The sequence below is a fragment of the Cryptotermes secundus genome, unplaced genomic scaffold (assembly GCF_002891405.2).
Source record: "Cryptotermes secundus unplaced genomic scaffold, Csec_1.0 scaffold181, whole genome shotgun sequence".
Taxonomy (NCBI): domain Eukaryota; kingdom Metazoa; phylum Arthropoda; class Insecta; order Blattodea; family Kalotermitidae; genus Cryptotermes; species Cryptotermes secundus.
The window spans coordinates 3991978-4019147 of record NW_019723906.1 but is presented as its reverse complement, the minus strand read 5'-3'; the positions used below and the strand labels follow the sequence as shown (position 1 = coordinate 4019147).

Here is a 27170-nt window from a genome sequence, read left to right as displayed (position 1 = left end):
ACTGTGATTCTCTCGCACTAGTATCCCGGTCTGAAGCCGTGTTCGTCCTGCTACAGGCAATCCCTCTCTTCCCACACTTTTCTTAAATATGCCGCTATGACGTGTTCCATTTGTTTGCACACCACCGAGGTTAAACTGACCGGCCTGTAATGTTTGACTACGGAACGATCGCCTCCCTTGTAAATAGGAACCACTACGGCCTTTTCNTTCCAGTCACTTGGTATAATGCCGTTGTTAATCGTTACGTCTAGCAATCGCGCCAGGTACGGAATCATGGCTTCCCCACCCATTTTCAGAATTTCACCAGGAATACAGTCTGGCCCCACTGATTTCTTCCTCCCTGTCATTGCCAACCGCTTCCTAATAATGCTAATGTTAATGGTGAAAGGGTTTTCCGAGTAAGTTGGATTTATTTCCGGGATGTCCCGCTCGCAGCTGAAGACAGAAGCATAATACTCGTAATTGTTTAAATTATTTGCCTTCCCTACGGGATCTGTGATGTGCCCTCCGTTACAGTCTTTGATCGTTGGAATATTTTCCTTGTTTCGTTTACGTCTATTTACATATCTGTAAAACTCCGTCCAGGATTTACTTTCATTTTGTAATACTGAGCTCAAGAATATTTCCTGTGCACTTCTTTTCGCTGTCAGCAATTTCTTCGATAGACTTTTTAGTTCCATTTGGTACCGCTCGCCTAATTTCCTCCTGTTGTAAGCTCTTCTGACCTTAACTTTTAGACGTTTTACTTCCTTGTTGTAGTATTCTGGATCAGGTATGGAAGACTCACTACAATTTATCAGACAATTCAGATTTCCAGCCTTGTTTACCCATATTAGAATTCGCTTTAGCTAAGATCATAAATGGTTAAGATCATATATGTTTAAGATAGGTTACAGATATGCTCAATAAACTGCAAACAGTGGCGTTGGAATTTTCAGATGGGACCGTCAATACTAGTGGCAGATGACGAGATAATGTCAAGTTGTATTGAGCGCAGTGGGTGAGCGTATTATTCTGGCAACGGATAGGGACCAGTGGTGGGCTCATGTGAATATGGTAATGAACTCTGTGGTTCCACAACAGGGGAGAAATTCTTGATTAGCTGAGGGACTATCAGCTTCTCAATAAGGGCCATACTCCACTGATTTAGTGAGCTGCGTCTTTATTACAGAGTCAACACACCCTTTCTAAACTTGTTATAAGTTATAGTCTTGTTTCAGTCTATAATGCAACAATATTAATTTACGTAACAATATTAATTCACACTTAATTCATTAAATCTTCGAAAAATGTTTAAAATGCCATTAAAATTATTAAAATATATGTACATTCGATGTTTTTGCTACATGTTTCAGCTCCATAGGGCCAACTTCAGGCAACACGTCTTGTAAAGGAGTTTATTTCACTGTGCCCTTGGTCTAATACATTCTTTTCCCGTCCCATTGGATAGAAGGAGCACAAAGCAACACTAAATTGAGAGAGCGGCACACCCTGTGGGACACGAAAACAGCGGCAATATATAAGATACGAAGAAAATCATCCTACAATATCAAAATTCAAGGAAATTAATAACAAGAACTGCATACCTTAATGAATACTATTAGACCAAGTGCACAGTGCAATAGACTCCTTTAAAAGACTTGTTGCCTGAAGATGGCCCTATGGAGCTGAAACATGTAGCAAAAATACCGCATGTACATATATTTTGATAACTTTAATGGCATTTTAAACATTTAACGAAGATTTAATGAATTAAGCGTGAATATTGTTACGTAAATTAATATTGTTGCATTATGGACCGAAAACTAGACTAAGTTATAGATCCATGCAACAGGGTGCTGAAATATAATATTATTGTTCGGTTTATGTTGGTATAAAGAGAGGCAATATAAGAACTAATAATAATTAGTACCATCCTCTTCTGTCTGCAGTTGTTTTCGATTGCAATATGAAGATCAAAAACAATCTGGAACCCACATCCTATTGTGTCAACACGAGACTATTCATGAAGCCACTTCGCTCATACGATATAAAAGTTCTTGCCGATGGTATATTAATACAATTACTGACTTTCTGGACATTATCCACCGTTATGAGTTTTGTTAAGGAAACATTTCTGAGACTAGACTCTTGTCTCAGTCAGGTAAAACGCCTACTCACTTGGCCCCAATCAACAGAGCCAGTCCCTATCTCCGGTTAGACACAAATTTGTCCAGGAGCGAAATGGGGAATTGTTGATATCCTCAAATGAAATTCTTAGTGAGCATGGGCACATGGCAAGATGGCTGCTGTCGAAAAGTTTGGATAATCTGTATAAGAAGATTTTAATGAAGTTATGCTGTACTTTATACTTGTCGACCTGGGCTGTCATGGGGTTAGAATCACTCTACCTTTGATCGAGCAAACGTTACGGTCTGTAGCCACAGTCCACCCAGCACACGGATGTTTGTATGAGTTTTTCACCACCGCTCATCATCGAACTCATCTCCATAATCCTCCACATATTTGGGAATTCTGACATGGGCCAACTCCCCGTGGTTTCTGAAGTCATTGCCAGGATGAAGCGAAACGGCAAATACAAAAACAGACGCATACCCCCCCCCACCACCACCAAACGACACATCTCACTCCGAAATGACTGCCATATCATCCGATTCGATAATTTAGTAATGGTCAGAATATTTTAGTAGGTGTTAAAAGTTGTGAAGATCCATTTTTTTTCTTCGTATATTAAAAATGGGCCGTAATATTCTAGTTAGACAGGTGGCTAGGCGGGCCATTAGGGCGGCTTAAAATTAATCCAGAAGAAGTAGCCGCGCAGCCGATCTCGAACAGTGACTTGTCAATTTGTGAAGGAGGGAGAGAAATCTTAAATCACCTGCTCCCAGTCTCACACATTCACACGGATGTGTTGCTCTAAAAGAAGTTAGTAAACATATGCCTAGCGTGACAATTCTGCCGCTTCCATTCTGTACTGTCTGTAGGTTGGCACTTCGTGAAAGCATCTCCTATAAATATCGTAAACAATTATTTCAAGCAAAGATCAACTGTAAATTCAAGTAATTTATATCTTTGCACTTCTGTGGGGCTGAAATAATGCGCACTAGATAAATGAATATATTTTTTTTTCTTAATTGTTGTCTTCTGCTGGAAGAATTGAAACATTTAAAATGAGCAAGAATTAGACATTTTGGCAACCTGTTACTAATGTTTGAATTAAATACGACCATATATATAGCGATACATAAATTTCGGTTGTAGAAAGCTCCATTTAATAATTATCGAAAATAAGAGATTACATAATCTTCGGCGTGTTCGGGAAACTAGTGTTGATTATTTAATATTTAGGATATACAAGGGTAACGTGATTCTTTTTCAATTTTCTTGAAAACGGTTTACAATTTACGGAAGAAATATGGTTGGTATAAAATATTTCATTCGTTCTTCTTTACAAATACGCGTTTATTAGAAAAAAAATAGTTCCTAAAATTCCTGACGAGTTAAGAAATACGCTCAAGAGCCCATGTAAAATATCAGTTCTTGACTAACTTTAACCAAATTTGGAATGCGTCGACTATTTTCTCCACAGTATAAAATTTCATAAAAATACCCGTACGGTTATCGAGTATCATGAGTAAGACGGACAATTCGTAACAATGGATGGCTTTAATATGAGCTCCGCAATTTTGCGGAGGCAGCCAGTAATTAAAATATTTTTTCAGAAGACTAAAATTCAATTTTAGCCTTTCGACGATCATTTACTTACCTTCAGAAGCGTATATTTATGTATTCATTACAGTGTAACAGTCTGTTCTTTTGGAGTTAACAATCGATTCCATGTTCAACGTTCTTCCTCCGCTTTCGAATTCATGCAAAACAAAAATAGGTCCTCTTCCTAATATTCTGCGTTATCTTCTTTGCAACAGACTCAGTTCTTTCTTAGTACGCAACAACTGATTTCAGCTTTTGGAAACACTGCAACAATGGTCTTGACCTGACCTGACAAGGCTTCCGTTGAGAACTTCGTAACAAGAAACCAGTCACTCCGTAACAAGACATTTAATTTGCTTACTAAGCAACAAGAGGGGCACGCAGTAGCGTGGTTGGTTGAGGCAATATGCTACAAGCCGGAAGGTCACAGGATCGAATCCCGATGAGGTCAATGGATTGTTTTCAATTTACCTAATCCTTCCGGCCGCACTATGGCCCTGGGGTCGACTCAGCCTCTAACAAAAGTGAGTATCACGAATATTCTTGAATATTCTTGGGAGTAAAGGGCGGCCGGTGCGTAGGGCTGACCACCTTACCGCCATCTATAAGCTGATTGCCTAGAAAATGTGTGTATCTCAACATCTCACAACCTTATGGGCCTCCACGGCCCGTTAAAGGGATGTCTTTACTTACTTTTTACTTACTTAATTAGCAACAAGAGGAGCCGGGGTAGCGTAGTCGGTAAAGCGACTGTTTACGGACTGGACGACCGAGGGGTTGGAGCTCAAGTCCCGAAAGGGTCAAGAATTTTCTCTTCTCCACATCTTTCAGACAGGCTCTGGAGTCAACCCACCCTCTTATCCAATGGGTAACAGGGGCTTTTCGCCGGAGGTAAAGCGGCCGGGACGTGAAGCTGACCATTCACCTCCAGCTAGTGCTGAGGTAAAAAAAAAGTGGGTCTATACATCCACTCCCCCATGCGCCTTAATGACCTAATGCTTAATTACTTAAGCACAGGGACAACTTTACCTATACTTAGCAACGAGATTCAAATGAAGATTGCATTCTTCTGTATAGTAAAGCCATCTAGTTCGGAGAAATCCCGACCTTTCGTAGGAACTTATGGCCATCTTACGAATCAAAGTGAAATTCAAGCAGGAAGTCAGCAAGAAACAAGCGATAAGCAATACTTTATTTTCCTCTCTTCTTGCTTGGCTTACTCTCCGACCCTGAAGATTGAGTTGACATCTCCCCCCGAAACGTCCGTCTCTCTCCGAAGTACACGGCGTTGCGATCCAGAACAACGTAATCCTCATAGTGACGACTGTGAGAACCTCAAGTCCAACAAGACAGTCAGTTGATCACGATGCAACAGGGGACTGGACACAGGCGAGCTGCAGTCTACTTGCCACTGTGTGCGACTATCCCACTCTGTCCGTCCGGACGCCACTGTGAAATGGAAGTGTGCGATACTGAACAAGCACTCTCAAGAAACATGTCCAACCCCGCCCTCCTACTCTCCGTGCTTCCCACAAACCATACCATTATATGCCATAAAGCATAAAACTCTTTTAATATGTGTGTATGCATGCATGTGTACAGCATCGAATAAGAACAGATATCGCCCGAACAAAGTAGTCTTTTTAACGTGACCGTAACATACTCGCAGCAGAACGGGGAACAGTGGCAGAGGGACGTTGCCCATCACAGTCTATTGAACAGTTAAAGCTATCCCTGTAACAGGCCGTGGAGGCCCATAGGGTTGCGAGACGTCGAGGCTTACAGAATTTCTAGACAATCGGCTCACAGATGGCGGTGAGGTTGTAAGCCTTACGCGCCGGTCGTCCTTTACTCGCAGGAAGATTCCTGGTACTCATTTCTGTTAGAGGCTGAGTCTACCCCAGGGCCATAGTGCGGCTGGAAGGTTTAGTTCAATTGAAAATTCAAGCAATCTCATCGGGAATCGAACCCACGACCTACTGGGTTGTAGCATAGTTCCTCAACGAACTACGCTATCGCGTATCCCCTCTGTTTATGAAACAGTTACAGTTCTTATTTATACGTAAAATTACTGCCTTTTTTTATTGCTAGTGGGGTGGACTAAGTCCCTTGTACTGCGGCCACTTGTGGCCTATTGTACCAGCCCCACATGATAGGTGAGGGTGATTGTGGAACAATAGGTGGAATGAAGATTGGCAAGGGAAACCGAAGTACGCGGAGAAACCCTGTCCTAGCGCCACTTTGTCCACCACAAATCCCACTTGACCAAACCCGGGATCGAACCCGGGCCGCCGCGGTGGGAAGCCAGTGGCTAACCGCTTGAGCTATGGCGCGGCCCTTTACTGCCTCTTAATAGTTATGAATTTCTTCACATGCGGGGGTACAGTACAGCTAAAGTTCATCGGATTTTGGATGGCAGCGTGCTTCATCTTATTCATTCCAGTTTTGCTGAATGGTGGAGTTGGCAGTGCAAGGAACTTAGATGAGCTCAATTATGTTCGGGTACAGAGAATTTGGTGACTAGGTATAATATAATTTGATAAGCACAGTACTAATTAGGTACAGAAAACTAGGGTAAGTTGCATTGTGGATGGGTACAATGGATCTAATAAGCTCAATATAGTTCGGTATACATAACACAGATACGCTTACGTAGAGTAAGAACAAAAATTTCGGAGATTTCAACGCTGGTAGGCGCTGGAAACATGCATAAGAGGAAGGCCACAAATTATGCTGGAATGAAATTAAGGTCTTGCAGATTGAACCAAACATCACATACAGGAAATGCAAGGAATCCGCTCACATGTCTCTGATAAGACCATCCGATCAATCAACCCAGCTTTGACATCTCTTCCATCTGGACTGCCGTTATCATAGCAGACGCAAAAGAAAAAACTGCAACTCCGTTCAATGTAGATTGAGTAAGAACATTTGTTTTTCTTGTGTTGGCATCATACGGAGAATTTCATCTCTCCAGTGATGAGTTCTGTTTTGATAATTCTCTGGTGCAAGGTGTTATACATATAGAGTTTCGAATATTTTAATGTTTTGTCTTAAATCTCGCAGATGGTCTGTGCTGTACTTGGCTTGTATATCCTCTCTGGGTGCTGGTACAGGTGTCCGGAGATAAGGACCAACTCCATCATTTGGGCCCAACTGAGTAGGTGTTACCTAAAGACGGAGACAGAATCAAGTCTCCGAAACGTTTTGCTTCGAAAAATAAACAGGACGATGGATAATGTCCAGAAACATAATATTTCTACTAATGATTCATCAAAAATTTTTAGAGCTTATTTACGTGAAAATTTATTTGCCTCCGATACTGGAAATATAAAGAATTCATTATATGTAAGAGAGGTAATTTAAATCGCGAAAAGTATTAGATTTAAGTGCTTATTAAGTGCAGAAAATATTGGGGGGGCTGTAGAACAAAAGATATAAAGTAATTTTGATTCAGTTCAGAATTCCATACCGAGATAACAAGGCTGCAATATAATTAATTTTGTTGTTTTTGTTACATCTTTCAACTCAAGATGGAGTTGATGTTCTACTGTAAGAACGATATTTGAAACTTTAAGAAAACTGACAAAAGAAATAAAACCATAAGTGTATCTACACACGCAAACAAGCTTACTGAATTACCCGAAGATACAACGTGAAATTTTATCACCAGTATCTGTAGTTCCCGGACACAGAATTCAAGGACTGGACTTGTAGAGCTGTGTAACAAATGCAGTTGCAGTTGTACGTTCCGTCTCTTGCAGGCTCGCTGTTTCTCGCTGACCGGAATGTGCAAGTAGACGATAGTGTGTGTATCAAGGCCATCAGCAAGTCTGTGCTTATGGCCAAGCATCAAACGCTACATTGTCATGGCACATACAATGCAACCACGTTTCAGATATTTATTTCCTATGTCCTATTCCTCATATACACGTTTTAATGCCTTATTGCACAGTATATATTTAAGGTATTTTACGGATTGTCTCATAATTCAGGCGGTGAGTTGCAGGCGTTTCACCGCGGGTACTCGTGTTCAATCACAGGTCAGTCCGTGTGGGAATTCTATTGGATAGAGTGGCACTCGAGCAGGATTTTCTCCCAGTATTTTGTGTTTCCCTTGTCAATTATTATTCCCCCAGGACTCTCGTCTATGCGGGCTGGATAGCCGAGAGGTCGGAGTTCGAGTCCTGGTAAGGTCAAGAATTTTCTCCACGTCGACAAGATCGGCTCTGGGTTCCATCCAACCTCCTATCTAATGAATACCGGGGGCTCTTTCCCTGGGGTTAAGCGGCCGGTACGTGAAGCTCCAAGTAGTGACGAGGTGAAGAAAAATGTGGCTCTATACATCCATTACCCCATACGCCTTCATGGTGTAGTGCTTAATTAGTTAAGCATAGGAACAACTTTACCCTTTTTACTTTTGTTTATAATCCGCGGTTGGTAGCAAGGGACTCTTGACTTAACTTACAGGAAGAATAATAATAATAAAAAATGAAAGGTAGTGTTGCAAAATTAAAGCCATCTTAAACTTCAGTTCAACCATTTTTATTTAGAATCTGTAATGTCTGATATAAGCTCTCGGACAATACCAAATCGACATTCTATTTCCTGCCCACATTTTAGTGAGAGTGCGTTGTTGTGGTGAAATGTTCGATGGGTATGTTTGTGCTCTTCGATTGGCCTTCGACGTCGGCTTGAGGGAGACATACCCCTCACCGTCCACAAAGCCTCAGCAGCCAGCTGTGGGGGAGGGGTTATCCACATCTAATCTATCATGAGAGATTCCATTGAGGTGTGACGAGGCTGTTCACGGGTGTGAACGGAAATCTTGTCGTTCTACTCTGTCGCTGTGTTTCCATTACTGAACCGTCTGCAATCAGAGTGCCTGAAATTTCCAAATACTTGCTCTACACGGTAAGTCGCCGACTAACCTGCATATTAATTTGGGAGGACTGAAAATGAGTTATTGTGTAGTTTCTAAAGCAGGGTCTTAGGTTTCCTGGTTCCTTTCCGTTTGCATACAGCTATCATAATCTTTGTATCAAACAATGATGCTGATATATTCAATATGCTTCTCCCATATTTACGTCGAAATTCTTGCTCAACTGATATGTTTGATGACATTGTAAGAAAACACACACACAAAAAAAAGACTTCTTACGTCGGGATGCCATTTTACGACACTACTGCTTGCATGTCAGTGTCAAGATTGTGAACTAATACAAACATGGCGCTACGTTTAAACTTCACATATCTTTCATACTACGTGAGTTATAATAAAATCGTGAAGAACCTTTATGGGCACACTGTATGTAACAGAAGCTTTGATAAAATAATAGGATTATAACACTTTGATGACTTCCTTGCGTGTTGAACAAGTAAAAGTGGGGTATAACAAAATTTATAAGATTTTGATGTTTTTCTTGCGTGTTATAATACATGATAACGACAGTACAAGTTTACGCCAATCGTGTTCACAATAGTAAGGATATTTTTGCAATATTGTGACTGTAAAATGTTAATATTTAATGTCACCATAGAAACTTATTTTAGCTGTTCAATGAAGTTGTAAATATGTATCCTGAGGAAAATATATATGAAATAATATTCGGCAAGCCCAACCCAACCGATGGGGGGGGGGTACTTTCCTGCACCTTAAGGGAGACTGGAGGTTAAGGGATATGGGATCGCCTTTTACGTTCATAAAATTCTTGGGAGCAAGTGTCTTCACTAAATGCTATATATATAGCGCAATGCGTCACGATATATAAGGTAAAGCAGTCCCTGTAAGAGGCCGTGGAGGTCCATAGATTTATGAGACGTCGAGGTTCTCACATTTTCTTCACAATCGACTCACAGACGGCGGTGAGGTGTCAGCCTTACGCGCCCGCCGTCCTTTACCCCCAGGAAGATTCCTAGTACTCATTTCAGTTAGAGGCTGAATCGACTCCAGGGTCATAATACAGCTGGAAGGATTAAGTCGATTGAAAAATCCAATGATATCGGGAATCGAACCTTCGACCTTCCGGCTTGAAGCATAGTGCCTCAACCAACTAACACGAAATATACATATATAGGCATAATAATAAGAGACAAATTAAGAACGCATTGCAGTGATAAACTGGGAGCAACGAGACTTGTTTCTGGTGCAGTAACAGAGCTGCCCCTAGTATCCCGGTGCAGAGGACATTAACAGGACTGTGCACTATGCATGGTTGGCAAAGCTGAGTGAAAGAGCAAGACCACAGAAACCTATGGCAAAACCCCAGTTGGCGAGGGATTGCTGTATTTGAGCCGTACTCTTTCTTTGGGATGTGTTTCAGCGCATTTTGATAGGAATTTACTGACATTTCGGAGAAGTGTTTCACCTCTATCTTTAAGGTCGAAGAGAAAGCTTGCTTGGGCTTATTCTTTGGCCATGAATTTGGAGGTAATATATTCCTCCCAAATGCTGGGAAACGTCGGTTAGACTACACGGTGTCACGTCTTAGAAGACACTCTTCATATAGTCACCTCCACGCGAATCTCAAGTGTTTCAAATTGCTGCGGTTATGTCAGCATTTATGTGGAAGGTTTAATTGCGCCTTTTTCCTTTCGTTGTGATTTGTTGGCACTGAACTGACATTTCATGGAGAGCAGAAATCCATGTTTTTGATACACAGCTTTGCGAGACAAAATACTTTAAAATGAACGCTATATACTCCATCCGTTTTACTTTGAACAGAAATGAATCCGTCAAATGATCATTCATTTAAAGCGTGAATTCGTTGTGTTAGCTACTCGGCAATTAACGATTCTCCGTCTTCTAATTTCCAATTCACAGAACGCCATATTCTTGCTAAATAAAACAGATCGTTTGAACAAGACTTTACTTATCCTTAACCGACTATGGCATATAGACACGACGCTAGGCAACGACCGCGAAACAGTCGATTAGATAACAGCCTTTAGGCAACAGTCTGTAAACAGCAACAGGTGAACGGTGTTTTCTGTGCGATCCGTGCCGAAATATTATGAGCAGGACAGTTAGTCAGTGGAGTGAAGTCGGATGGTCAGTTAGTGAGTTAGAGGACTGCTGTGACCGCGCCATAGCTCAAGCGGTTAGTCGCTGGCTTCCCACCGCGGCGGCCCGGGCTCGATCTCGAGCCTGGTCAAGTGGGATTTGTGGTGGACAAAGTGGCGCTGGGGCGGGTTTTCTCCGAGCACTTCGGTTTCCCCTGCCAATCTTCATCCCATAAAATTCTCCATCATCACAATCAGCCGGGGCAGGCTACAATAGGCCAATCAGTGGCCGCCGTGCCTAGTGGACCCAGTAGGACTCCACTCCACACTAATCTAATTAAAGGACTGCTGTGGTGCAGTCTTTGTGATATGTTGCTGTTAGAAGCTGGTAGCTGAGGATGAGGGTAGTTCGGGAACTCAGAGGAAGGGAAATGTCTGCCGTTGGAAGCCGCTACCAAATAACGGCAGTGAAGACGTGACTGTGGACACTAGTGCAATAGTGAACTGTAAGTGTAGTCACGAGCTGTATCAAAGAGTCCAATAAATCCGGTCACCCACCCAAACCCCGACCATAGTCACTCCATACACGTGACAATATACATAATCGTGACAGTGAATTACTCGTACGAAACATGCTTCAGATGTAACGAGGTGCGAGTATTTGAAAAATATATTAAACGACGGAATTCGTGATTTGGAAATGAGAAACTCTGATATATATTTACGAAGAAACTTACCACGCACATTTGTAACTATTATTTTTCCCTTTGTCTTTTAAATGGTTTTAAGGTGAGGTTACCTTTAAACGAACGACATGAATATCAACAACCAGAAAACAACTCTAAGGAAATTTGTCTTCAATGAAGATTCTGCAACGTAGGTTTACGTGATGTTGAATTATGGCAAATCAGTTGCGAAATCGGACTTCAAAAGGTGGTGGTATTAAACCTTCGAATTATATTTCGGGATTAGTTAATGTGAGTCCATCTCCTCCCTCCCCCCCGACAAAAGGAGCCATTATTTATGATTGCATCACATCCAGGCGTAAATTAGAGCAAACTAGATGCACTACGCGCCGGTCATAGTGGTCGTGAGGCCTAAGCATGAACTGTCTTCGCCCGCTCGAACGGTGAGATCGTGAGTTCGAATCCCACTCAAGGAATGGATGGTTTTATTGTGTTCGTTTATTCTGTTTGTGTTCTCTGTATGTAGAGGGCTTACGACGGGCTGATCCCCCGTCCAAGGAGTCCTACCGACTGTGTATAGGATCAAGAAACTGAAAAAGCGACCAAGGCCCAACAAAGGGCCGTAGAACCATAATTCACGATATCCTGATGATCATGTTGCAGGTTCTGTACCTATTAGAAGATGAAACATGCGCGCACAAACACACACACACAGAGACACAGAAAAGAGCCTTAACAGCTCTAAAATCTGAAACTTTTCTTTTTGTCAGGGTACGACTAATGAACTGTGAATAAAACGAACTAGCGTGCCCATTATGCATTTCAAAGAACTTTGGGTGAACGACACAAATACAAAGATGCCATAGAAATCTGAAGGTCACGCACCTTAAACATTGAAAATTTTGTGTTTTCATGAATACTCGGTAAGATAAGGAAGCTGAATAAAATGTGTTAACTCCTTGGAACAGAGACCTTCACGGGACGCTAATTATCATCGCGTTCTCAGGATCCTTTATGGATCCCGAAGGTTCATTACTATGCTCACAAAATTCGGATGTGTGATAAGCCACACGAATTTCGCCCATACACTCATATCAACAAACAAAACAAACTCCGTGGCTTCAGTCCGCAAGCGAACTATACCGACCGAGGGACCGCAGCTTGTCGGCGAAGTTAGTGCCAACTTTAGCGGATAGAGGGTGTCTCGTGGTCAGCGCAACGAGTCACCACGGCCGCTAATCTCGGTTTTCTAGACCGGAGCCGCTACTTTTCCATTCAAGTAGCTCCTCAGTTATCTTCACGAGGCTGAGGGGACGCCATTCTAGACCCACTACTTCTCAGAAAATCTGGTAGCGCCGGGAATCGAACCCGGAACCTCTGGATCTGTAGCCAGGAACTCTGACCACTAGACCAAGGAGGCGGTTCATACATTCGTATCCCGTGTCTTTAAGGCCTGCTTTACTGTTATACTTAGACCGCGCTATAGCTCAAGCGGTTAGTCGCTGGCTTGCCACCACGGCTGGTCAAGTGGGATTTGTGGTGGACAAAGTGGCGCTGGGGCGGGTTTTCTCCGGATACTTCGGTTTCCCCTGCCAATCTTCATTGCACCAAATTCTCCATCATCATAATCACCCGGGGCAGGCTACAATAGGCCAATCAGTGGCCGCCGTGCCCAGTGGACCCAGTAGGACTCCACCCCCACTAAGCGAATTAAAAAAAACTGTATGAAACGAAGTTCAAAATATTAATGCGGAGAGTTGGTCTACTGCACAAGTATGAAGGCTTCTGTAAAGTTTGAAACAAATTACATGATTAATTATTTGTAAGAAAATATTAACTGTCTTCCTCAGGGAACTAAGTGAAAGAATGCAATAAGATAGTAACCTTCGTGTATTATTTTCGCCACTGTCAACCGACTTAATTTTTTCAAAATTGGGTCTATTTTTGTCATTCATTAGGTGTTAGGAAGGAAAGGTCCCTTCTTAGTTTGACCCGATGCGAGACGCTAGTCTCCATCATAGACCGGCTGGCCTCTTTTCAACGGACCAGATTCCTCCCAATATCTGATACGGGAACAGACATATTTTCCGAAACGTGTTTAAAAACAAAACTCATGACGATGGGCAAAATCCAAAATAAAAGTCGTATTGCAACACACAATCGCTAGAAGCAGCAAGGATTACAGTAAATTTCAAACCCATTTATATGTCGGGCTCCACCATAATCTGACCAAGCCTCCTGAATACCAGTGAAATGCCCGTCCATTTTGTACGTGGGAATTTTATTATCCCAACCGAAAAAAGAAACAATACATGTGGCCTATCGCTATGGCGCAGCTGATGTCAGAGACTAATAATGTTAGGCAGTGGACCGGAGACCACCTGCAGTTTCGTTAACGATTTAATGCAGTACACTGTTACAAAATACGGAGAAAATATCTGAAGTCTCTTTCCTTTATATCATTCTTTGTTCATGTGGTTGTCACTCAGTTTAATTTATTATTTCATAGAATTTCGGCTTATATCTGACTTTTATTATGTAGCGCGTCCTAGAGACCCACACACCCTGGACATCAACGCGCCAGTCATTAATATACAAATGAGCCTGCCCTGGAGATTGCTGCAAAGTCATCATACATTTGAAGTTCGAAGAATTCTGTTTTCTGTTATATATTTTTGTGCCTTCCGTTGAAAGTTAACAGATACACGTATTTCGGAGGAATATGTCGCCTCCATCTTTAGGATTTAAGCGTAAGCTAAGCCATAAACCTGTAGCAAGACACTTTCTGTCTGCATCATGCTGGTTTCTTACTAGGCTTATCCTTCAGCCCTGAAGTTAGAGGTGATATGTTCCTCCGTAACGTCGGTTAAATGTCGACGGTCTAACACGATTTTATATTCCACAAGACAGAGCTCTTCATAACTACTTCTGTGAAAACTTCAAATCTGCATTTGAAATTTACTGGCAAAGACTTAATGAGAGCATAATTTTGTGACATACAAATACGAAGATATTAATGCTCACAAGAGATTTTAGATTCTCATGGCGGTGGTTATGAAGATTACTGTATGCTGGGATGGTACACCTTTTAGTCTGATAGATAATTTATGGCGTTTCGGAGAACGTATTGTACCAATCTTCAAGAGGCAGGCAAAATCTATAAGCATTTTGAGATGGCTGTTTTCTAAAATATGAAACAGTATAGTCCTGTAGATCGTTACTGACGTTACGGAGGAAAACTCTGTCTCCATCCACAAGACAAATCCTATGTGCTTTCTGAGACTACTGTTATCTGGAATGTGACGCCGTACAATCGGATATTTGACACTGCCGTTACGGGGGAACGTTCTGCTATCATCCTTAGGGCGGGGGAAAATAGAGGCAATACCTTCCCCCGAAACGTCAATAACGATTTTTCAGACTACACGGCTTCACACCACAGAAGACCGCAATGTTTGAATTCTTACATGTTTTACGAGTAGGCACTTATGGTAGGGTGGCATTGTTGGTAAGGCGAAGGATGTATCTTTTCATCACGCGCTCCAAAACAACATTTTGGCCTCTTGGCCTCCTTTCTAACAAGTCGAGGAAGTGCTTCATCTGTGTATAAATAACAGGGACTAGGAGCTAGTCACTAATCTCCGACCAACACCGATGTTTCGGAATGCTTGAAGTCTAACCTCCACGTCTACATATACGAATAGATAGTGTAGAGGCAACGTCATGTCGAATTTATTTTCCTAATATATGTAATTTTTTTGTGCAGGTTACTTAGCAACGCTATTATCTGCCACTTGTAGTATGTAGCATCGACAACATCGGTGATGATGAATGCGTGACGCAGAGTAGTCTATTGGCAGGGGAAAAGAGAATAGAAGAGCCGCAACACTTCCGTTTGGACTGCAGAGGAAACACTTCAACGAATGAAAATATGTTCTTCGACATTTAAAACACATTATTAAGATTGTAGTTTTCAATTTGAATACATATAGCTATAAAATCCCATAGGTTCATGCGATAACTTAGTCAGCAGATTGGCTAATTACGGGCTGGATATCAGGGTTCGATTCCTGGCATAGGCGCAGTTTCTATTCAGTATTTTGTGCATACCGGCTCTGGGAGCCCCTTAGCCTCCTATCCAAAGATGGGGGTTCGGTACTCTGGGATAAAGTAGCTGGGGCGTGAAGCTGATTACTCACTTCCATCTAATAATAAGTTATGAATGCGCGGAGCTCTACCTCCACTGTCCCATACGATTTCATAGCGCGGTGATTAATTTAGTACAGTGACTTTGCCTGTTTACCTTCATCTAAAGTGTCGGTAATGATGTCTTGTTTTGGATTTTTTTTTTTTTTTTGGAAAATCGAACTCTCGCCATTAGAAATATATTGAAGTGAGTTGATTGCCTGCAGTAATCCAAATTTGTTAAAATTCGTTAACCCCTACGCATATTTAATATACTCGTCAAAGTAGTTCATACCTATTTAAATACTATGTAATTCTGTATTTACAATTATCTGTTTCTTTTGCTTTTTCATTTGTAGTCCATTTAACGATGCTGTGAGTACCTCAGGTTAAGTCTACATAGGCCGAATGACTGAATAACGAATAATGAATTGAAAGATTGTGGATAGAAGCAGATTTGGCCTAATTTAAAGTACAATTCTGACAATTGTCTGGAGGGACTGAGGAAAACCGCGAAAATCCCCATTCAGAATAGTGGGGGTCCGGGCCGAAGCTAGAACCCGTCACTTCCTGCATACAAGTCAGAAGCGTTGGATCTCTAGTCAGCTTGTTCGGAGAGTATAATGTTATTAATGTTCTTTACAAGTTCCGATTAATTCTGGGTTGTTAGTCTTGAAATCCATGTAGACCTTTCTACTCAACCGAGGAATATTTACCCGGAGTTTGAGGACAGCTTAGCTAATTCGTCTCAATATGTGTACACAGTTTCCACTTTGAGATAAAAGGTTATACACGATATAGACCAGTGGTTCGCACACTTTTTCGGGCCACCGACCCCCATGGTTCCATAAGCTCATCCCCAGTGCTCTCTACCCTACCCTTTGAAAATAATCCCTCGGAATAGCGGTTGGCACAACCTACCAAAGAAGACAATACGATAAGATGGCGCATTTAGTAACTGCTTCACTGTTAGCGAGTCCTTAATGCGATGGATGGGCTTCATGAAGTGATATCAGTTTCCCAGTGTCTGGCCTAAAGTAAATAAACAAACAATGCGCTCGGAGGGGCCCACCTCCAGCGCCCCTTGCCGCCTCATTCCTCTTAGTGCCTCCATAGGTAACCCTACCGCCCACCTGCGGGCCGTAGAGCCACTTCGGAAACTACAGACATAGAAGAACAAACAATTAGTGGAAAGGTAAGAGCACTGTATAAATATGTGTTAGGAGATGTTGCGATGAAACAGACTGGATTTTGTGGGAGTGATTCTGTTCTTACAGTTACTTCAAAAGTGTGGCTATGAGTGGCTGTTTCTAGTCCCATATCCTGCGTCGGAAAGTTGACTTACTAAATTTATGCAATATGCTGCCTGTTATTACACGCTGATGGGAACGACAGGATATGCGGAAAGATTTAAAGTCACTTCTGTCTAGCTTAAGGTTCACATAAATGTAAAACTGACCCAGTGACACTCCATAAAGAAGTATAGTTGACCCTGTGCTCAACGGACTAAGCACCACGCCATGAAGGCCTATGGAGGAGTGGATGTATAGATCCGCGTCTTCTTGACCTTGGCACTAATTGGAGGTGAGTGGTCAGCTTCTCGCCCAGGCCGCTTTAACCCCGTGGAAAGAGCTCCTGGTACCCATTGGATAGGTGGTTAGGTGGACGCCAGAGAGAAGAGAAAATTCTCATCCTACCGGGACTCGAACTCCGAGCCCTCAGTTGTCCAGCCCGTAGCCAGTCGCTATACCGACTACGCTATCCCGGCTCCTCCATAAAGGAGTAGAGAAGGTTTAAATTACCGAGCATTTTAGACCGTGACCAGTCCGCTGGTTGAACTGTCCATACTAAATGTTACTTCGTTTCAGCCAAAATTCGTAATTATGAGAAAAGGCGAGAGGCCGTATGATGTGTAAGGAAAAGTTCTGCAATTACATTGCCCAGAATTACGGGTTTGTGATATTATAATATGCAATGAACATCTGTGTCTCTCCAACTCGCTGTTTATGATTTGTAGTCCATCAGTTTAAAGATATAACATAGAACCACAAGAATAATGTGGCACAATAACATGTTCGCACGTAAAACGTGGACAGAACAAAATTTATCGTCCATTTTATTCAAAGGATGGAGTTCGAATCCTTAGCTATTTCAAGACCGCACCTTTCTTGTCTCTCTCAGTTCACCGGAGCCTCGCCTAGGAGCGGCAACGTTTCCATCTGTTGTTATTCTGTAACGCCTGATTCTCACTTGTTATTCCACAGTCTCTAGTTCGACTCTAGTCCCCACCTTACAAATCACGCTGAGATACATGGTATTTTGCGTTTCATGGCTCGGCATTAGTGAGCCTCTATATGTGAAAGTACATCAGGCTTAAGTTTTAAACTTCTCTTGTCTAGGTGTTAACAATATCTTCGTACCAAACAAACATCTTTATTGATTTATATTACTGCGCTCTGAAAGGTATACATTTAAAAGAGAGACGTGAAGAGAATAGATCATTTGAGAAGACGTCACAATGGATGTACAGTCTTATAAAAGGAAACACTACAGGAGAGTGTGAAATGGATTCATCTGGCTTAGGGCAGAGAAGAGTGGAAGGCTCTTGGGAACACGGTATTGTACTTTTGGGATCCATAAAAGATGAAGAACTTTTTTATCAGCAGACCTACTGTTATCTTCTCAAATGGCCTCTGTTTCAAAGAAATAATTATGCTATAGCGTATAAAACCGTTACTGTGCAACGACTGCGAAATAAGCAAATATACCAGAGCCGTTTCTAGGAACGATCGTAGACAAATATGTTCAGCGCGCAATAGTGGAAGAACTTTTGGAAATGGCTTTTTCTGTTGGATCCGTGCCGAGGCTAATACCGAGGACCACCGGGGAAAGTTATCCAGTTGTTGAGTGAGTCTCCAGCCAGCAAGGCCGTTATCACGGAAAAGGAAGAATCTCCACTGTTAAGAGCCGTTACCAGACAACTGCTAATGAAGACATTGCGGCGTAGAAAAGACTTAGCGTGTGATCAAGATATTTGTAAAGTGTGGAAATTAGCGATAGTGTTATAGTTATTTTTGTAGTTACTACCTGTAAGTTTTCAATAAATGTAATATCCAATCCGAAACCCCTTCGATAGTCACAATTATACACGTGACAATATCGTCTGCTTCTTCTATCTATCCTGTCTATCCTATCACGAACTTAGAATCATATCGATCTATTAGATAAATGCATAACGGCAAATATAACTATTGAAAACGTAACATTTGCCAGATTTTCCTACCTAATTTTTGTAATTTATTTTCGGATTTGTGTTATTCAGTCGGTATAGTGACTACGCTATGGGCTGGACGACCGAAGTTTCCTGGCAGGAGTAAGAATTTTCCTCTTACAAGACCGGTTCTGCTGCCGCCAAATCGGCTATCAAATGGAGGTCCTTTCTCAGAAGTTAAAGCAGCCGGATCATGAAGCTGACAATCTGCAGCCGAGACTGAGGATAATTTTTAATTTGTCGTTTATTTAACGACGTTGCCAGTAGCTTATACTGTATAGCGTCCAACGGTAATACGATCACTGGGTGATTAATTGGAAAGACTCACTACCTCGCGTTCATTTGGAGGGGCTGATTAAGCCACGAAAGACCACAGTAAGGATATTCGTTATCCGTGCCAAGATTTGAACCGGGTTACCTCCGGAATAAAGTCAGAAGCATTATGAAGCACATTCAGTCCAGAGTCTTTTGTCTTTTATCTTTTCGTCTGCTGTCTAAAACTATTACAATTAGGATATACAACATTATAATTTTGCCTGTGGTTCTGTATGGGTGTGAAACTGGATCTCTGACATTAAGGGAGGAACATAGACTGAGGGTGTTTGAGAACAGGGTGTTGAGGAGAACATTTGAACCCAAGAGAGATGAAGTGACGGGAGGTTAGAGAAAACTGCATAATGAAGACCTTCATAACTTGTACTCTTCTCCAAGTATGATTATGATGATTTGATGATAAAGTCAAGGAAGGTCAGGTTGGCAGGGCATGTAGCACGAATGGGGAGAAGAGGAATGCATATAGGATACTGGCAGGAAAGCCAGAAGGAAAGAGACCACTAGGAAGACATAGACATAGGTGGGTGGACAATATTAAAATGGATCTTAGAGAGATAGGATGGAGTGATATGGACTGAATTGATCTGGCTCAGGATAGCGACCGGTTGAGGGCTCTTGTGAACACGGTAATGAACCTTCGGGTTTCGTAAAATTCTGTAAAATTCTTTAGTAGCTGCACAATTAACGGCTTCTCAAGAAGGGCTCAGCTCCATGAAGTTAGTTTTAGTTAGCATTATGAGGCAGCTTTCTCAGTAATAGAGAGTAAGTGGAGCTTTACCTTCACTGTCTTATACGTCTATACGTCTTAATGGTGTGATGCTTAATTAAAAAACGAACAACTCGTTTAAGCCTGCTTTACTTCCATCTTTATGGTATGATCCTGGATCCTGATTGAGTCGTAGGTATTACAGCATTCCAAGTCTGAATTCTGGTAACATAAAATCGAATTAATCCTTTGAAGTCAAGCAGCCTGTATCATTGAGTTCTGACATCGCTATGAATGAGGCAGTCATTTGAGAACGTCAGACTTGTTGGAATGCGAGGAATGTAGTACTGAACAGGTGCCACTAAACAAAGCAATGGACAACCAGCAGCATCTCAACCAGACCCCTTGCTTGCATTATGGAACGGAAACTCTTATCGGGGTCGTAAACCATGGCACAGACATCTTCAACTAAAGACTTTTGCTTGTTTTCTACAACCATAAAATTCTTCTTTTCAAACTTTATTGTAGGTTTCCTCGTCCCCTTGTAGGAAGCGTTCATTTTTTTATGTTAAAATATCAAAAAACGTATTAGGATAGACGAAACAGTTCAAATAACCTAATGACGGCAACGAAAGTTAACGAACGTGGTCTCAATTAATGCTCGAACAAGTGGTCCTCAAATACGGTGTACAGTTAATTCATAGCTGGCCTCATTAGTTGCATCAAAACTATTTCGAATGGCCGTGGAAATGCAGAAACCTTTATATGTAACTGTTCAGGCTTAATATAAAACAGTGAAATGTTTTTAACCACTCGATTCCTGTATATGGACGTTGACTACATTATCACTGGAATTCTTTTTCACAGAAATTGTGCTTCAATATGATGATTCTACCACTCATTTGGGATGACTACGTAAATTTTTCAAAATATAAAAAATAATGAGGAGGCACCCGGTAGCGTAGTTGGTTGAGGTACTATGCTACAAGTCGGAAGGAGGTCGCGGGTTCGAATCCCGATGATGTCATTGGATTTTTTAATTTGCCTAGCCTTTCCAGCTGCACTATGGCCCTGGGGTCGACTCAGTCTCTAACAGAAATGAGTACCTGGAATCATCCTGGGGGGAGTAAAGGGCTGCCTGCCGGCCCGTAAGGCTGACAACCTCACCGCCAACTGTGAGCCGATTGTCTAGAAAAATGTGGGAGCCTCGAAGTCTCACAACCCTATTGACCTTCACGGCCTATTACAGGGATAGCTTTACATTTTTCTAAATGAATGAACGAATTTAATGCCTAAAAATTCTCCCTAATCGGGAAGGGGGAGGTTTTTTAAAGGAAATAATTAACAAAACTGAGGTTGATAATATTAAAGGTTTATAAGAAACTGGATATTAGGGAACTGCGGCAGCTCTTGAGGCTCATGTGAGCTTAACTAAATAGTTTGTTCCTTCACTAAACACAACAAACGGAACAAGAGGAAAAAAGGAAAAGAAATAACACAATACCAAATAAAAAAATAAATAAATAAACGGAAGGGCGCTTCAGTTGAGTATTCGGCCAATTAAATTATATTGCAGAAACAAGAAACAACAAATGAAACAACCAAGAGTAAAGGAAAATGACACAACATTAAACAACACACGCAAACACTTTCCAATTGAGTGTTCCTCCAACAAAATTATATTGAAAAAACAGGCGGAGTAGGACACATTGAAAACAATTAAGAACACATAAAATTAAATACGTAATATAAGACATAACAAAATTATAAAAATTACGATAGAACGACTCAGTGATAACCTGGAAGCTAGAAAACTGGTTTCCGGATGCCCATACTAGTCTGACCTCAACAAATGTCCATCTCTTGCTGCGTAGTAACTCACTGCTCTCTTGTGTACAAAATTAAAATCACTGATACATAGAACCAAATGCCGCGGTTAAGAAACTTGATGAAAGAGGAAAATCGCGGATGCTTGAGATCCTCTGTTGAAGAAGGATTTCTATATTTTGAAACAAACTCGTGGGTTGAGCCAGGATAGCGCAGTAAGTACTCGTATAGCGACTACTCGTCTATCATCTGGGGCAGGTACAATAAGCCAGAAGTGGCCGCAATACAAGGGACTTACTCCCACCCCACTCGCCATAAAAGAAAGTATAGCCACTTCTCGGGTCTGGTCAAGTAGGATTTGTGGTGGACAAAGTGGCGCTGGGGCGGATTTTCTCCGAGTACTTCGGTTTCCCCTGCCAATCTTCATTCCACCAAATTCTCCATCATCATAACCACCCGGGGCAGGGTACAATAGGCCAATCAGTGGCCGCCGTGCCGAGTGGACCCAGTTGGGCTCCACCCCTCACTAAGCGAATTAAAAAAATAACGACTGGCTACTGGCTGGACGACCGAGGGATCAGAGTTCGAGTCCCGGTGGGGTAAAAAATTTTCACTTCTCCATGTCGTCCATACCGGCTCTGCGGTCCACCCAACCTCCTATCCAATGGGTACCGGGAGCTCTTTCCCCGGGAATAAAACGGCCGGGGCGTGATGCTGACCATTCACCCCCAACTAGTGTCGAGGTCAAGAAAATGTGGATTTATACATCCACTACCCCATACGTCTTCATGGCGTAGTGCTTAATTAGTTAAGCACAGGGACAACTTTACCTTTCTACCTTTACTCATGGAGTTCATTCATATGCTACGTATAGGTCTGTCCTTCCTTCGTCTGTGTTGTAAGACTCATTTGAAAAGCGCTATTTAGCGAGACCTGGCATGTTATATGCTAATGCATATGTGACATCTAGTGGCAGAAACATTAATTATAATATATAATCATTTATGCTGTTGAATTTTAAATCTTTGTTCAGGAAACTTTGACCTATAATTTTATTGTTATGAAGTTACAGCATTATCGAACCAGGATTGTCTTTGTTTGCATCCGTGGGCCAGTTGTCATGGCTGTCTGTCAAATTTCGATACACTTTATACTTATCCACACTTAACGTTTGAGAATCGTGCCGAAAGAAGCTGTAATGAAAATGGGGAACAATATCATGTTTCATTTCGCATGACGACACTTATGTGAGCTTTCTATATACGGTATAATTATGTCTTCTAGGATATAATTTAATGTAGACCGTTGAAAGTGAATAGACGTTTCGGAGGAACATGTCGCCTTTATCTAGAGTGTTGAGGAGTAGGCCAAGCTGTGCTTGTTGCCGCTCCATGCTGCACCCTTGCTTGGCTTACATTTCAACCATGAAGATGGAGGTGATTTCTTCCTCCAGAACGTCACATGAAGCTGCCAGTAAACCAGTCTGTGTAACGTCGAATGCTCGAATTATAGTTAATACCGAATTGGAACGGATGTGGAAGGAAGCGGTCGTGGCCTAATAAGACACGACATTTTCCTGAAGGGACTGAGGAAATCCATTAAAACCTCAGACAGGATAGTCGGTAATCCGGCAGAGATTCGAACTGGGCACCTCCCCAGTGCAATTCTTTACCGTTTGTGCCAGCTTCCTCGGTGATTCACGGTGTCTGTGATGGATGATTTCATTTCAATAATACAACATTACTTTTACGAAGATACATCAAAGGAAATTTGTAAAAGTCTTTTATCAAAAAATTTGCAAACATTGAAAATGTAGGGACTTAATAGTTTGTGTAATTTCTGATCTGTTTTAGACGGATATACTCGCAGAGACTTGCAACATTTGCAATTTCCAATCACTCAGTTTGAGGCGGATGTAGACACTTGCAACACTTGGAATTTCCAATCACTCAGTTTGAGGCGGATGTAGACACTTGCAACATTTGCACTTTCCAATCACTCTGAGGATGCTATAGATACTTGCAACCTTTTCTATTCCGATCTCTCTGTTTGAGGCTGAAAAGTCAGCCCATTTAAATACGTTCATTTCGTGAGCTGTTAGTGGTTTAATTCCACATTTAAAAGTAGAGAGTTGTCATTGAATAATGACAACGCTATCGGTCTCATGTCGTGATTCATGCCCATTTCTTTGAACATGAAACTGCGTGTCAGACCGCCTTCGGAGTAGGTCCCTGGTATTAAAATTGTAAGAACGAAAATTACTTCTGCTTACAGATTACAAGACGACAACTACATAACACGTAACGATAAAAACGAAACTTAATTCTTTTACATTATTTCCTTAAGGCAATGTCACATGAAAGAACGGAGCAAGTCCGAAATGACAGTTTTCAGTGAAACATGTATCAAGTCTCAGTTTTATAGGTCACTATCTTGAAAATCAAATATAGAAGTCTCCGTGTGAAATATTTCGTAACTTTTGCTTCACATTTATTAGTAGGTTGAACGAACATAAAGTTGCGGAATATAGGTTAGCTATGCATCATCCTGAAGGGGTCGCCGCTGTGTTACGCACAGTATATAGTGCGTAATGACGTAGTTGCAGGTTACGCTTAAGGCAACTCCTGTTCCTGCGTGAGAAGTGATTACCTCCGACAGACTGCCTCAAAATTTTGGTACGCATACCAGCGTATTAAGTCACTCCTTGGATCAGTAACGTCAGATACGACAGCGGCCATATTCTTGTGTCGGGTTTGATATCGAACTCCATGTTCATTTGTTTTCGGTCCTGTTCTTCTTCCTGTAATTTCTGCTCTTTTTTTTCTTATGATTCCGTATTTATCATATTTTGGGGGTTCCTCTGAAGTAATATATAAATTCGTGTTTCACAATCCGTGAGTCAGTAATTTTATTCTCCTTTGAGCACTAACTGAATACAGCATTCAGAATCCGCGAGTCAGTACTTTGCCTGTCCTCTTATGATGTTACCGTACTTCTTCTCGGATTGTCCTGGAGTGCCATCTTAGTGCGTGTTTCAGAATTTCAGAGTTAGTGATTCCGCTCTTCTTATAATATCTCATGGACTCCCTTGCACGTTATGAACGTATGTCTCAGAATTCGTGAGCCCTTAATATTTCTTAGTGGCTGGACATCTCACGTCGACATTCGCGTTGAGACTACTTTTAACATATTTTGAAAATCTTATACTCTCTTGCATGCACACAGTCGCTTCCATAGAACAGTTTCAAACCAAGTTTTCCTCAATCCCTCCAAAATGTGATGGGATAGCGTCTCCTTCCATATTCTTTCCAGTTCTTCATCAGTCATCTTATAATTCGACGACGTATAATTTTGGTGCTGATAGTGTCATAGAATAAACCACAAAAAAAATTGACTAACTGAGCTAGTATTAATTACCAAAACTTTGCTCCGTGAAATGTATCTGATCTCCCAGTCAATGCTACACATCCCATTCATCATATCTTCTTGATCTGATCGCCAAAAATGTGCAAGTCAAACACTAAAAAATTACTTAGTAATATCCTCCACTGTCCTGTCATTTCCTGCCAAGTCCAAATATCGGACCAATCAAGTTTGTTCTAATGCGACAAGAACTTAGTCTCTCATATCTTGCCAGGCTTTCCTACATATATGTCAGAGGTATGCAGACATGGCTCTTTATACATAAAATTATAAGCGAAAATTTGACCAGTCATTGCAAAGAGATGTCACTCGTAGGGAGGCTGCTTCATGACCCACGAAGGGGATACACAAGATTGAGATAATTTGTTATAATAATAAATGATTGATTCATAAAATACAGTTTCTTAAAATCCATAGAGCATACGATACTACGGCCTGGTAACGTTTCAGAAGGATGTATGTACCAAAGTAAGCGGCGTCATATCCCAGAAGAATGTGATCTTAAGAATGAAGTAAAACACTAGGTCTATGCTTTCAAACGTTTTAAGTTCCCTAACACAAGACACCCACTGATATGTTCATGTTACGTCAGGATGGAATGAGAACTCCTGCAACAACTGCGGAAGTCTGCGCATGATTCTAAATTGCACATCTTCATGTTCCAGCAGCGACAGCAGGAGTAGCGACACACGAGGAAGGACAGATCAGGAGGAACAAAGACAGCAGCGCTAAGCGCCGTCATGGCGCAACATGTACCCGTGCCACCGTCGTCCCGCTCCGCCGCCGCGCTGCTGGGGCGCCTCTCACCCATGGTATGTCCCTTGGCAAAGTTGGGTCGAGCGTCTCCGTCCATCGACTCAAAGGTTGCTTACCATCTGACCCGTGGATCCCAAAAGTCTCCTCAGCCACTGGAAACATCAGCAGTTAGCTACCATCTCGACCCATCAGCCTACCATCGCACCACGGCCAGGGCCTCCCCTGCCCAGTTGGACCAGACCGGCTATAAGCAAATCGAACAAGGTTACCACGTTCTTGGGCGAACCTCGCCTCCGTTAGACTGTGGCTTCCAACTCCGCAGTTCCCCCGCACTGAGGAGAGCGTCTTCTCCAACACTGGACCATCTTCAGTGTTACCATCAACCTACAGATCAAACTTACAATTCTCACCACAAACTTGGACGTTCTTCGCCGTCTCTGGACCAAGGTTACCACACTCTGGTATCTCCGAGCCCTGGACCATCTACTCCTGGCCCTTGGACTGAACCTCACCCCCCGCTTGTACCGCTTCCCTCAGCAGCAGCTGAACCTCCCAACACTGGCGCAATGTTGAAAGGCAAACGCTTTCATTCGAAGAATTCTCCGTTTGATCGTCTGCCGGATGAGGCCGTGATCAAGATCTTCTCGTGGCTGGACAGTAGTGAGCTGTGTGTTTGCGCAAGAGTGTGTAGACGGTGGGATCACCTCGCTTGGGACCCGCGATTGTGGAGAACAATCACATTGAGCGGAGAGGCTGTGTGTGGGGACAGGGCGATCCGGGGCGTTCTCAGGCGACTCTGTGGACAGGGACGGACCGGCGCATGTCCTAACGTAGAGCGTGTGTTTCTGAGTGACGGGGCTCGGCTCACTGACAGGGGATTGACTCTCTTGGCTAGGCGATGCCCAGAACTCACCCATCTACAACTTCATGGGTGCAATACTGTGACCAATCCGACACTCTTCGACCTCGCAACTCGATGCTCCAACCTCCAGCACCTCGATCTTACTGGTAAGTGACTCTCAGCCTTTGCTTTAGGTAGAGGTGTCATCCTTTCTCTGAGCACAACAGAAATCACGTGTATAAACCTACTGTACATATTCTTGTAACTAAGAAGTGTTGGAAGATGTGTTGGACGTGGAAGTAGTTTCCCGATAAACATAACGTAAGAACACGTAGCTCCACAGTGACAGCATCACTCACCTTAAAGGCCGAGCCATAGCTCAAGCGGTTAGTCGCTGGCTTCCCAACGTGGCGGCCCGGGATCGAACCC

General features: G+C 42.2%; 1 protein-coding gene across 2 annotated transcripts in view; it reads left to right on the top strand.

Moving 5' to 3' along the window:
• The window catches only part of LOC111862033 (F-box/LRR-repeat protein 7), a 138250-nt gene that overhangs the window by 75419 nt on the left and 35661 nt on the right, over positions 1-27170 (top strand). Inside the window, exon 2 of one of the 2 annotated variants that reach the window (XM_023847090.2) lies at positions 25813-26908. In XM_023847090.2, coding sequence (XP_023702858.1) covers positions 25885-26908 — 1024 coding nt within the window. In that variant the 5' untranslated portion in view covers positions 25813-25884. Of the gene's footprint in view, positions 1-25809; positions 26909-27170 lie in introns of both variants that reach the window. The other variant, XM_023847089.2, reaches the window with a different exon arrangement.